This window comes from Haliotis rubra, unplaced genomic scaffold, assembly GCF_003918875.1.
Source record: "Haliotis rubra isolate DU_JTF1 unplaced genomic scaffold, ASM391887v1 Scf27, whole genome shotgun sequence".
Classification (NCBI taxonomy): Eukaryota; Metazoa; Mollusca; class Gastropoda; order Lepetellida; family Haliotidae; genus Haliotis; species Haliotis rubra.
Genome location: NW_025766780.1, coordinates 1,534,790 through 1,548,750, shown reverse-complemented (window position 1 = coordinate 1,548,750; position 13,961 = coordinate 1,534,790). Strand labels below are relative to the sequence as shown.

General features: G+C 43.3%; 1 protein-coding gene across 2 annotated transcripts in view; it reads left to right on the top strand.

Annotated features, from left to right (window-relative positions):
- The window catches only part of LOC124280561 (molybdate-anion transporter-like), a 53,395-nt gene extending 52,874 nt beyond the window's left edge, over positions 1-521 (top strand). Inside the window, exon 13 of one of the 2 annotated variants that reach the window (XM_046716508.1) lies at positions 75-521. In XM_046716508.1, coding sequence (XP_046572464.1) covers positions 75-216 — 142 coding nt within the window. In that variant the 3' untranslated portion in view covers positions 217-521. The remainder of the gene's footprint in view (positions 1-74) is intronic. The other variant, XM_046716509.1, reaches the window with a different exon arrangement.
- Positions 522-13,961: the final 13,440 nt, after the last annotated feature.

Below are 13,961 nucleotides of genomic sequence, written 5' to 3'. Positions count from 1 at the left end.
TCACTCATGAAAACAAATATGTTATCTACTAAATCAGGAGGTATGATTTTGAGATTGGACATTGTTTTTTCCAGGTCATATGAGAAGATTAAAATCAGCAGCCCTACTACGGATAGTGCAGTAGTTCAGCTGAAGACAGCACTGAAGGAGGAGGAGGCAGGCATCACAGCAGCAGCAGCAGCAGGAGACAGTAAGCAGAAGGAGCAAGTGGTGTAAGCCCCTTCCTCCTGCTGCTCACTTAACTTACCTTTCTCCACAAGTGAGCATATCAGCTATTGCCTGGAGAAGGTTCGAGCTCAAGAGGGTTGTTATGAGGGGTGCTTATTGGTTAGTTGTGCATCTTACAGCACATGTAGTCGCAAGTTAAATAAACCATTTGTTTAACCATAGAAAAAAATTTAATGGAAGCTATTTTACATGTGTATTTGGGGGGATATTGCTCAAGGTATACAACCCAAAACTAATGGTATAGAACAAATGGGTGAATCAATATCCTGCCATAACATTTGTTGAAGCTGTTTGAAACAGAAAGTTTCGAGTAGAAATCTGCCTGAGAACAACATATATGTATACCTGCAGTGGTACAATGTTGAGCAATCAACTGAAATCATTGCATCAAATGTTTAGATGTGTGCAGGGCTTCAGAACATTATCTGGTATGATAATAATACAACAACTATTTGAAATATGTATATCAAACTGAGTGAAATAAGTAGAACATAAAAGATTTTCAAATGTAGGGTTCAAATGTAAGTTCTGATATTGAAAACCGAATTATCACCAAGCAGACATCAGTGCCGAGTATGCCCATGATACATTCTTGACAACATTTCTGCTTGTCACAAATATGTATTGCTCACCAAATGTTGGCTTAGGTAAGCAGTGACAGCCTTGTATCTATTGACGCCAATACATGGGGACACCTGTTACATTATGTATTGCCTTGCCAAGTAATCTGACTGTGATACGCCTCCAACTGAGTGCTGTCAGATGTTAATCATTATAAAAATGGATAAAATTGTAATTCTGTGAGTCCAAGTTCGGCTAACAGCATGATGTACTCACTCATGGGCATGGGTGGTCTAGGGCTATGAGTGCGAGTTCGCATCTCACTTATCTTTGATTATGTGTAGAGATTGCCATCATCATACTTGTACTTACAGGTTTCTTTACAGTGGGACACATTAGAGACATACATCACTGCAGGCTATCCTCTCATATCAAGCTGCTGTTAACTCACTCTCATTCCTTGAGTTAGTATTATTCACCATTAATTACATATGCATCGGGCAGTATCTGAGTTTCCTCTTGAAATCATGTATGGTATACATTAGTAGTTACACAATGTGAATGAAAAACAGTAAATTTGTACAGAATTGATAATGCAATTGAGACTGTGATCAATGTTGAGCTGTTTAGCCAGATTGTATACATATGTATCTATACATTCCATTGTGCTGGGAGTGTGCTGTATTTGCCGCATAAATATGTTGGATTTTCATGAACATTTCCACTGTCTTGAGTCATATTATTTTCTTTGTGATATGTGTCAACACACAATCATTACTGATGTAAACAATGCAGCAGATCCCTCTTCTCGAACACTCTCTCTTCACCCCATATATTATACACAAGCCATCTTGAGACCATCTCATGCTAAAGGTTTTTGTCCTTTATTAAATTAATTATCTGTGTCCTTACAATTTGTGAGGTTTTGAATTGTGATTTTATGTTGTGTGCTGGTTGTGGCAATGTAAGTAAGGGACTACATATGTATTCCACCATGGAGGCAAGGTCCATTACAGTGGTCAATACTAGTCATTGGTCACATCACTAGGCAGGGAGCAGATGGATGGCATCAGGGATGTGTGTGCTTGTAATATTGTTGATAGGATTTGTCCTTGTCTTAGTAGTGTAATGGCTAGTTCGACAAGCGACATTGTTCAATGTGGGAATCTGAAATAGAAATGTGTCAGGTGGACAGTTTAACAGACATGCTTACACTTGCTAAACAAAACTTTTTGGCCACACCCGTAGTGTGGTTTTGGTAGGCTTATTTACAGTCAGTTTGAGACTTGAGACAAAATGATATCAATGAATTGCAAGCTAACACAAAAACAAATAGACAGAAAAGAAAGTAAGATTGTTTATGGATAACAACTTCTTTTACTATATATGATGCGACGTCGCATATCCATGAACAATCTTACTTTCCTATTAGTCACCAACTTCTAAATGCCAATCAAACAGAAAGAAAAGAATCAAACCAACGCAGAGTGCAATAAAAACAACATACCAACTCTAGAAAAAAATGGCATAATTTTTGTCACAAAAATAAAAAAGTTGTTTAAGAAACTGTCATCATTTATTTGTGCGTTTTCCAAGTTTGTTACAAGGGCGCAGTGGCAACTAAAGGAACAACGCGAATAGCGGGGGGTGGGGTGTGTTTCAACTGCAAGTTTATACACTATAATAATTCAATATAGTGTCACTTCGTGAATTCCATAATACGTGTACTTTAGTTTGGATATTCATTCATATCAAGGTGAAGATTATGTTTACATGTACAGCAAACCATTATGTTTTATGTACTAGTTGTGTGCGTAAAATGTATATGAAAATAAATACTATCTCTACTCAATGGTTGGATTTCAATCGCTTTGTTTTAATTATCGAAAAACACTAAAATGAAGACAAATAAACTCGCCAAAGTGTCTATCTACTCCTATTTGTCTTATGTGTATATTTCATAATCGTTACCAGTGTGTATGTTTACAATACACAAACTGTTACATGATAGCTTGAGTTGACAAAGCCGAAACCCAGCATATCGACTGGTCAACGATATAGCCAATAATCAATCTCTATCCAAGCTCTATCCGTGCTCTTCAGAAATTTCGCCCATCACCTGTCCTTTCCTCTGTGACAGATATCTCATGATACGATTGGTCACAGATAACATATGACCAGCCACTATATTGAACAGTTGAGATACAGAACGTTCTATTCGGGAAATTTGATGACACCCTATCCCGTGACTCTTTGTTTTATGTCTATGCAAGGAATATGTAGTATACATTTTTTATATGTATGTTGGTATGGTCACGTATGTTTTCTGCATTAAATCTAGATGAAACAAAGTTCCAAGCTATGAGTGTCCTCTATGTTAGTCACAGACTAGCGTTATTTAGTACTTTCATTAAAATAATTTGTATACAATAGAAATGTATCGGCAAAACGCTATTTTCGTCGAAGATTATAAAGTATGTAAGTAAATTCTTCTTTACAGTATGTCATTGTCATAGATGTTATGTAAAATTAAACCTCACACAATGATATGAGAGAGAGAATTTGTTTATGTGTGTCTCATCTCTTACATACAAAGTATACATGCATATTGTGATAAAATATAAATGTACAAGCCGCCAAAGGTCTACAACAGAAACTTGCAATAAAATTACATAAAACTTTGCAATACACGACATGTATTCACACATGCTTTCTTTCAACATATATCTTTACTACACAATTAAACAATCAGGACTTGTTTGTACAACTACACAGTTTCCTGTCATCCCCGAAACCTGCCAGGGAAATCAGGTGTGATTAGCACTAATTAGTCTTGGCACAGTGAGGGGGCAATCAGCGAGGGGTTCCAGGTGTTGAGTAGTGAGGTGGCTCTCGGGCTTAAGGAGTTAAACAACTTTTTTATGTTTGTGACAAAAATTATGCAATTTTTTTCTACAGTTGGTCTGTTGTTTTTATTGCACTCCACGTTGGTTTGATTCTTTTATGTCTATTTGTTTTTGTGTTAGACTGCAATTCATCAGTATCATTTTGTCTCAAACGGACTGTAATTACCTGAAAGGGAAAGGGTGAAATGATTCAGGGTTAACTGGCCCAAGGTGTTTCATTTCTGGCAATCTCATGAGATTATACAGCTCTTGCTAAGATCAAGTTCGAGGTCATGAACTGATTTATAAATCAACATCTTCTGAGATTGATACTCATGGATCAAAGATGTATATTTTTATTTCTGCACCCAGGTTACAAGCAGGCTCGTCTAACACTCATTAATCTGCTTGCACTTGCATTAGTGACATTGCATATGCACCAACAAAAGGGCAATGCATACTATCACAGACCATATGCTCATTGATATCAATTGACACTGTTAATAAATGCATGTCAAAGCAGGTCTTATTTTTCATTGAAAGTGTGACTTTGGGTCCGATCTGAGGGAAGTAAAATCTCAAGACAGGTCTAACTAGGAAAGTGGTTTCTATATACATTAACAGGCCCTCCCATCTTTCAACTTGATTGTGATAAGTACTTTTAAAGGAGAAAACCTCACTCTCAGCCTATGAAGCCATTGTAGTTTGTTGTTTAATGTTACGTGACATATATTTGACCATTATCATGTTGAAACCATGCTCTTAAATACCCTCAAATCCATTTCCTGAAACATCATTACTGCAGAATCCATAGGACCATTAAAGCTGAAAGTACACATTCCTGTTCCTAACAGTGATTCCAGCTGATATATGACAAGAGGTTTTAATTAAAGTTGCAGTATGGTATCAGTATTCGTAGCACAAGCGCCCTTTAATAAATCCAATAAGACCTGGGGTGGTGGGGTAGCCTTGTGAATAAAGCATTCGCTTTTCACACCGAAGCTTTCACACTGGGTTTGATTCCCCTCATGGGTACAATGTGTGAAGACCATTTCTTGGGTCCCCTGCCGTGATATTGCTGGAACATTGCTAAAAGCGGCAGAAAACTAAACTCACTCACTCAAGTAATAAGACCTTTGTTTTGACCATTGTCTTAAAATTAAGTCCTCTGAACTAAATTGTTAGACTGAAGGAAGTGAACATTTTCTTGTATGTTTCTTCTTACTTTGTTCTGATCACTTGGAGTTTAGTGTTTTTAGTCGTGAGTATTTGTTATAAATGGATGAAAGCCCATGAAGACATGGTAAACTGTGTAACCAGTGCTGTGCTGTTGCACTATTCTCTTTTGAATATTTCGTCTGTGAAATGATGGAAAATGAAAAGAAATGATATGTGTTGTATATTTTGTAAATAGAACTTATAATATGGCAAAAGATTCATTTGTGATTCTCTTAGATGCCCTTTTAATGGTAGTACAGTTGTAATCAGCCATTTCATGTTTTTCTTTTTTGACCATAGCTCAAAATGTAAGCATGTCTGGTATTTCACACAAAACTGTACATGCTAACACATAAAATTACTGAGGAAAAGAATAGTTCTGTCAGAAAGGTTTGTTGATTTTCTTGGTGGCTCTGTTTGTTTATTGAATTGTTGTTCAGCATAATTGACAACTATACCCTGCATTTGTCCAAAGTCGCATATCAGCAAATTAACACATTGAGATCATAAGCATTCATCCTTTGGAATTTTTTCACCTGAAAATTTGACTGAAAATATGAGTATCATTATTCAAATGTATGGATTTTACACTATATATGACATTCACAATAGATTGGTTTTGGATATATAGGTGACAGATAGTATGAATGAAATCAATGGAAGTTACACTTGCTGATTATGCTAGATGTTGACAAAAAAATATGCATAAGTAGATTCTGTGTGTGTTTTGTTTCTCTGTTTACATATTTTTCATTAATATCTTTGTTATTTGTTAGTTAGAGTGCATTGTGTTGCAATGCAACTCGTGGACATTTAAATATTTTGGGGAAATAAAAAACTCATGTTTTATTTACGTGTCTTTCTTCTATGCAGTGCGTACATCTGACTCCAGGCAATATCTGGCTTATCTCTCTTCTACTAAAACACCAAGTCAGACTATAGGCAAAATCTGGCCCTACTCTGACAATCCCAGCTACCACCAACACGCAACATCTGACCATCCCAGCTACCACCAACACACATCTGACCATCCCAGCTACCACCAACAGGCAACATCTGACCATCCCAGCTACCACAAACACACATCTGACCATTCCAGCTACCACCAACACACATCTGACCATCCCAGCTACCACCAACACACAACATCTGACCATCCCAGCTACAACCTACACACATCTGACCATCCCAGCTACCACCAACACACAACATCTGACCATCCCAGCTACCACCAACACACAACATCTGACCATCCCGGCTACCACCAACACACAACATCTGACCATCCCCAGCTACAACCTACACAACATCTGACCATCCCAGCTACAACCTACACACATCTGACCATTCCAGCTACCACCAACACACAACATCTGACCATCCCAGCTATCACCAACACACAAGATCTGACCATCCCAGCTACAACCTACACACATCTGACCATCCCAGCTGCCACCAACACACAACATCTGACCATCCCAGCTACCACCAACACACAAGATCTGACCATCCCAGCTACAACCTACACACATCTGACCATCCCAGCTGCCACCAACACACAACATCTGACTGTCCCAGCTACCAACACACAACATCTGACCATCCCAGCTACAACCTACACACATCTGACCATCCCAGCTACCACCCACACACATCTGACCATCCCAGCTACAACCTTCACACATCTGACCATCCCAGCTACAACCTACACACATCTAACCATCCCAGCTGCCACCAACACACAACATCTGACCATCCCAGCTACCACCAACACACAAGATCTGACCATCCCAGCTACCACCAACACACATCTGACCATCCCAGCTACAACCTACACACATCTGACCATCCCAGCTGCCACCAACACACAACATCTGACTGTCCCAGCTACCAACACACAACATCTGACCATCCCAGCTACAACCTACACACATCTGACCATCCTAGCTACCACCTACACACACATCTGACCATCCTAGCTACAACCTACACACATCTGACCATCCCAGCTACAACTCTACACACATCTAACCATCCCAGCTGCCACCAACACACAACATCTGACCATCCCAGCTACCACCAACACACAAGATCTGACCATCCTAGCTACCACCACCAACCACAACATCTAACCATCCTAGCTACCACTAACACCACAAGATCTGACCATCCCTAGCTACAACCACACACATCTGACCATCCCAGCTACTACCACACACAACATCTGACCATCCCAGCTACCACCAACACACAACATCTGACCATCCCAGCTACCACCAACACACAACATCTAACCATCCCAGCTAGCTACAACACACAACATCTGACCATCCCAGCTACCACCAACACACACACATCTCTGACCATCCCAGCTACCACCAACACACAACATCTAACCATCCCAGCTACCACCAACACACATCTGACCATCCTAGCTACCACCAACACACACAACATCTGGACCATCCCAGCTACCACCAACACACAACATCTAACCATCCTAGCTACCACTAACACACAACATCTGAACCATCCTAGCTACCACCAACACACAACATCTGGACCATCCTAGCTACCACCAACACACAACATCTAACCATCCTAGATTCCACTAACACACAACATCTGACTATCCCAGCTACCACCAACAGGCAACATCTGACCATCCCAGCTACCACAAACACACATCTGACCATCCCAGCTACCACCAACACACATCTGACCATCCCAGCTACAACCTACACACATCTGACCATCCCAGCTACCACCAACACACAACATCTGACCATCCCAGCTACAACCTACACACATCTGACAATCCCAGCTACCACAAACACGCAACATCTGACCATCCCAGCTACCACCAACACACATCTGACCATCCCAGCTACCACCAACAGGCAACATCTGACCATCCCAGCTACCACCAACACACATCTGACCATCCCAGCTACCACCAACAGGCAACATCTGACCATCCCAGCTACCACCAACACACATCTGACCATCCCAGCTACCACCAACACACATCTGACCATCCTAGCTACAACCCACACACACATCTGACTATCCCAGCTACTACCAACACACAACATCTGACTATCCTAGCTACAACCTACACACACATCTGACAATCCCAGCTACCACCAACACGCACAACATCTGGACTATCCCATCTACTACCAACACACATCTGACTATCCCTAGCTACTACCAACAGGCAACATCTGACCATCTACCACCAACACACACATCTGACTATCCTAGCTACCACTACAACACACATCTGACCATCCCAGCTACCACCAACACACAACATCTGACTCATCCTGACATCCCAGCTACCACTAACACACAACATCTGACTATCCTAGCTACTACCAACACACAACATCTGACTATCCCAGCTACCACCAACACACAACATCTGGACTATCCCTAGCTACAACTTACACACAACATCTGACCATCCCAGCTACAACTCTACACAATATCTGACTATCCTAGCTGCTACCAACACACACACAACATCTGACTATCCTAGCTACCACCAACACACAAGATCTGACCATCCTAGCTACAACTCTACACACATCTGACTATCCTAGCTACAACTCTACACACATGTCTGACTATCCTAGCTACTACTAACACAAAACATCTGGACTGCCCCAGCTACTACCAACACACAACATCTGGACTATCCTAGCTACTACCAACACACAACATCTGGACTGCCCTAGCTACTACCAACACACAACATCTGACTATCCTAGCTACCACCAACACACATCTGACTATCCTAGCTACAACTCTACACACATCTGACCATCCTAGCTGCTACCAACACACAACATCTGACTGTCCTAGCTACTAAACACACAAATATCTGGACTATCCTAGCTACAACTCCTACATACATATCTGACTATCCTAGCTACTACTCTACACACATCTGACTATCCTAGCTACAACTCTTTCACACATCTGACTATCCTAGCTACAACCTACACACATCTAACCATCCTAGCTGCTACCAACACACAACATCTGACTATCCTAGCTACTACCAACACACAAGATCTGACTATCCTAGCTACCACTACAACACACATCTGACTATCCTAGCTACAACTCTACACACATCTGACTATCCTAGCTGCTACTAACACACAACATCTCTGACTGTCCTAGCTACCAACACACAACATCTGGACTATCCTAGCTACAACTCTACAAACATCTGACCATCCTAGCTACAACTCTACACACATCTGATCATCCTAGCTACAACTCTACATACACATCTGACTATCCTAGCTACAACCTACCACACACATCTAACCATCCTAGCTGCCACTAACACACAACGCTTGACTATCCTAGCTGCTACCAACACACAAGATCTGACTATCCTAGCTACTACCAACTCCACAACATCTAACCATCCTAGCTACCACCAACCCACAAATATCTAACTATCCTAGCTACCACTAACACACACAAGATCTGACTATCCCTAGCTACAACTCTACACACATCTGGACTATCCTAGCTACTACCAACACACAAATATCTGACTATCCTAGCTACTACCAACACACAAGATCTGGACTATCCTAGCTACCACTAACACACATCTGACTATCCTAGCTACCACTAACACACATCTGGACTATCCTAGCTACAACTCTACACACATCTGGACCATCCAAGCTACCACTCAACACACAACATCTGACTATCCTAGCTACAACCTACACACATCTGACAATCCTAGCTACTACAAACACGCAAATATCTGGACTATCCTAGCTACTACTAACACACATCTGACTATCCTAGCTACTACCAACAGGTAACATCTGACCATCCTAGCTACTACCAACACACACATCTGACTATCCTAGCTACCACCAACAGGTAAATATCTGACCATCCTAGCTACTACCAACACACATCTGACTATCCTAGCTACCACCAACACACATCTCTGACTATCCTAGCTACAACCACACACATCTGACCATCCTAGCTACCACTACCAACACACAACATCTGACCATCCTAGCTACAACTCTACACACATCTGACCACCATCCTAGCTACCACTATTAGCTACAACACGCAACATCTGACTATCCCTAGCTACCACTAACACACATCTGACTATCCTAGCTACTACACCAACAGGCAAACACACATCTGACCATCCCAGCTACCACCAACACACACATCTGACTATCCCAGCTACCACCACACACACACATCTGACCATCCTAGCTACCACTAACACACAACATCTGGACTATCCTAGCTACAACTCTCACACACATCTGACCATCCTAGCTACTACCAACACACACAAGATATGACTATCCTAGCTACAACTCTACACACATCTGGACTATCCTAGCTACAACTCTACACACTGCCTGACTATCCTAGCTACTACTAACACACAACACAAAACATCTGACTGCCCCAGCTACCACCAACACACAACATCTGGACTATCCTAGCTACTACTAACACACAACATCTGGACTGCCCCAGCTACTACCAACACACAACATCTCTGACCATCCTAGCTACCACCAACACACATCTGACTATCCTAACTCAACTTATCACATCTGACCATCCTAGCTGACCACTAACACACACAATATCTGACTGTCCCAGCTACAACCTACACACATCTGACTATCCCAGCTACTACTCTACACACATCTGACCATCCTAGCTACAACCTTTCACACATCTGACTATCCTAGCTACAACTCTACACACACATCTAACCATCCTAGCTGCTACCAACACACAACATCTGGACTATCCCAGCTACCACCAACACACAAGATCTGGACCATCCTAGCTACCACCAACACACATCTGACTATCCTAGCTACAACCTACACACATCTCTGACTATCCCAGCTACCAACTAACACACAACATCTGACTGTCCTAGCTACTAACACACAAATATCTGGACTATCCTAGCTACAACCTACACACATCTGACCATCCCAGCTACCACCTACACACACACATCTGACTATCCCAGCTACAACTCTACACACATCTGACCATCCTAGCTACAACCTACACACATCTAACTATCCCAGCTGCCACCAACACACAACATCTGGACCATCCTAGCTACCACCAACACACAAGATCTGGACTATCCTAGCTACCACCAACCCACAACATCTAACCATCCCCAGCTACTACCAACACACAAGATCTGGACCATCCCTAGCTACAACTCTACACACATCTGACTATCCTAGCTACCACCAACACACAACATCTGACCATCCCAGCTACTACCACCAACACACAAGATCTGGACCATCCCAGCTACCACCAACACACAACATCTAACCATCCTAGCTACCACCAACACACACATCTGACCATCCTAGCTACCACCAACACACAACGCTCTGACCATCCTAGCTAGCTACTACCAACACACAACATCTGGACCATCCCAGCTACCACCAACACACAACATCTAACCATCCTAGCTACCACCAACCCACAACATCTGACCATCCTAGCTACCACCAACACACAAGATCTGACTATCCCTAGCTACAACCTACACACATCATCTGACCATCCTAGCTACCACCAACACACAACATCTGACTATCCCAGCTACCACCAACACACAAGATCTGACCATCCCAGCTACCACCAACACACATCTGACCATCCCAGCTACCACCAACACACATCTGACCATCCCAGCTACAACCTACACACATCTGACCATCCAAGCTACCACCAACTGGACACACACAACATCTGGACTCATCCTAGCTACAACCTACACACATCTGACAATCCCAGCTACTACAAACACGCAACATCTGACTATCCTAGCTACCACTAACACACATCTGACCATCCCAGCTACCACCAACAGGCAACATCTGACCATCCCAGCTACCACCAACACACATCTGACCATCCCAGCTACCACCAACACAACATCTGACCATCCCAGCTACTACACCAACACACATCTGACCATCCCAGCTACCACCAACACACATCTGACCATCCCAGCTACAACCTACACACATCTGACTATCCTAGCTACCACCAACACACAACATCTGACCATCCCAGCTACAACAACTACACAACATCTGACCATCCTAGCTACCACCAACAGGCAACATCTGACCATCCCAGCTACCACCAACACACATCTGACCATCCCAGCTACCACCAACACACAAGATCTGACCATCCCAGCTACTACACCAACACACAACATCTGGACCATCCCAGCTACAACCTACACACAACATCTGACCATCCCAGCTACCACCAACAACACACAAGATCTGACCATCCCAGCTACAACCTACACACATCTGACCATCCCAGCTACAACCTACACACGTCTGACCATCCCAGCTACCACCAACACAAAACATCTGACCGTCCCAGCTACCACCAACACACAACATCTGACCATCCCAGCTACCACCAACACACAACATCTGACCGTCCCAGCTACCACCAACACACAACATCTGACCATCCCAGCTACCACCAACACACATCTGACCATCCCAGCTACAACCTACACACATCTGACCATCCCAGCTGCCACCAACACACAACATCTGACTGTCCCAGCTACCAACCTACAACATCACATCCCAGCTGACACATCCCAGCTACCACCTACACACATCTGACCATCCCAGCTACAACCTTCACACATCTGACCATCCCAGCTACAACCTACACACATCTAACCATCCCAGCTGCCACCAACACACAACATCTGACCATCCCAGCTACCACCAACACACAAGATCTGACCATCCCAGCTACCACCAACACACATCTGACCATCCCAGCTACAACCTACACACATCTGACCATCCCAGCTGCCACCAACACACAACATCTGACTGTCCCAGCTACCAACACACAACATCTGACCATCCCAGCTACAACCTACACACATCTGACCATCCCAGCTACCACCTACACACACCTGACCATCCCAGCTACAACCTACACACATCTGACCATCCCAGCTACAACCTACACACATCTAACCATCCCAGCTGCCACCAACACACAACATCTGACCATCCCAGCTACCACCAACACACAAGATCTGACCATCCCAGCTACCACCAACCCACAACATCTAACCATCCCAGCTACCACCAACACACAAGATCTGACCATCCCCAGCTACAACCTACACACATCTGACCATCCCAGCTGCCACCAACACACAACATCTGACCATCCCAGCTACCACCAACACACAAGATCTGACCATCCCAGCTACCACCAACACACAACATCTAACCATCCCAGCTACCACCAACACACATCTGACCATCCCAGCTACCACCAACACACAACATCTGACCATCCCAGCTACCACCAACACACAACATCTAACCATCCCAGCTACCACCAACACACATCTGACCATCCCAGCTACCACCAACACACAACATCTGACCATCCCAGCTACCACCAACACACAACATCTAACCATCCCAGCTACCACCAACACACAACATCTAACCATCCTAGCTACCACCAACACACAACATCTGACCATCCTAGCTACCACCAACACACAACATCTAACCATCCCAGATTCCATTAACACACAACATCTAACCATCCCAGCTACCACCAACACACATCTGACCATCCCAGCTACCACCAACACACATCTGACCATCCCAGCTACCACCAACACACAACATCTAACCATCCCAGCTACCACCAACACACATCTGACCATCCCAGCTACCACCAACACACAACATCTGACCGTCCTAGTTTCCACCAACACACAACATCTGACCGTCCTAGTTTCCACCAACACAACGGTCAGTGCATAAGCCTTGGGCGGGGATTAATAACACAAATGTCCCGTGTTGACAGGATGAATACTCTGAGCGTGAGTGTTAATTGTTCCCCGCCGCAACGCGGAACGGGGGACTATGTATTCAGCGGCGTCCGTCCGTCCATACATCCGTCCCGATTTTTGTTAACGCG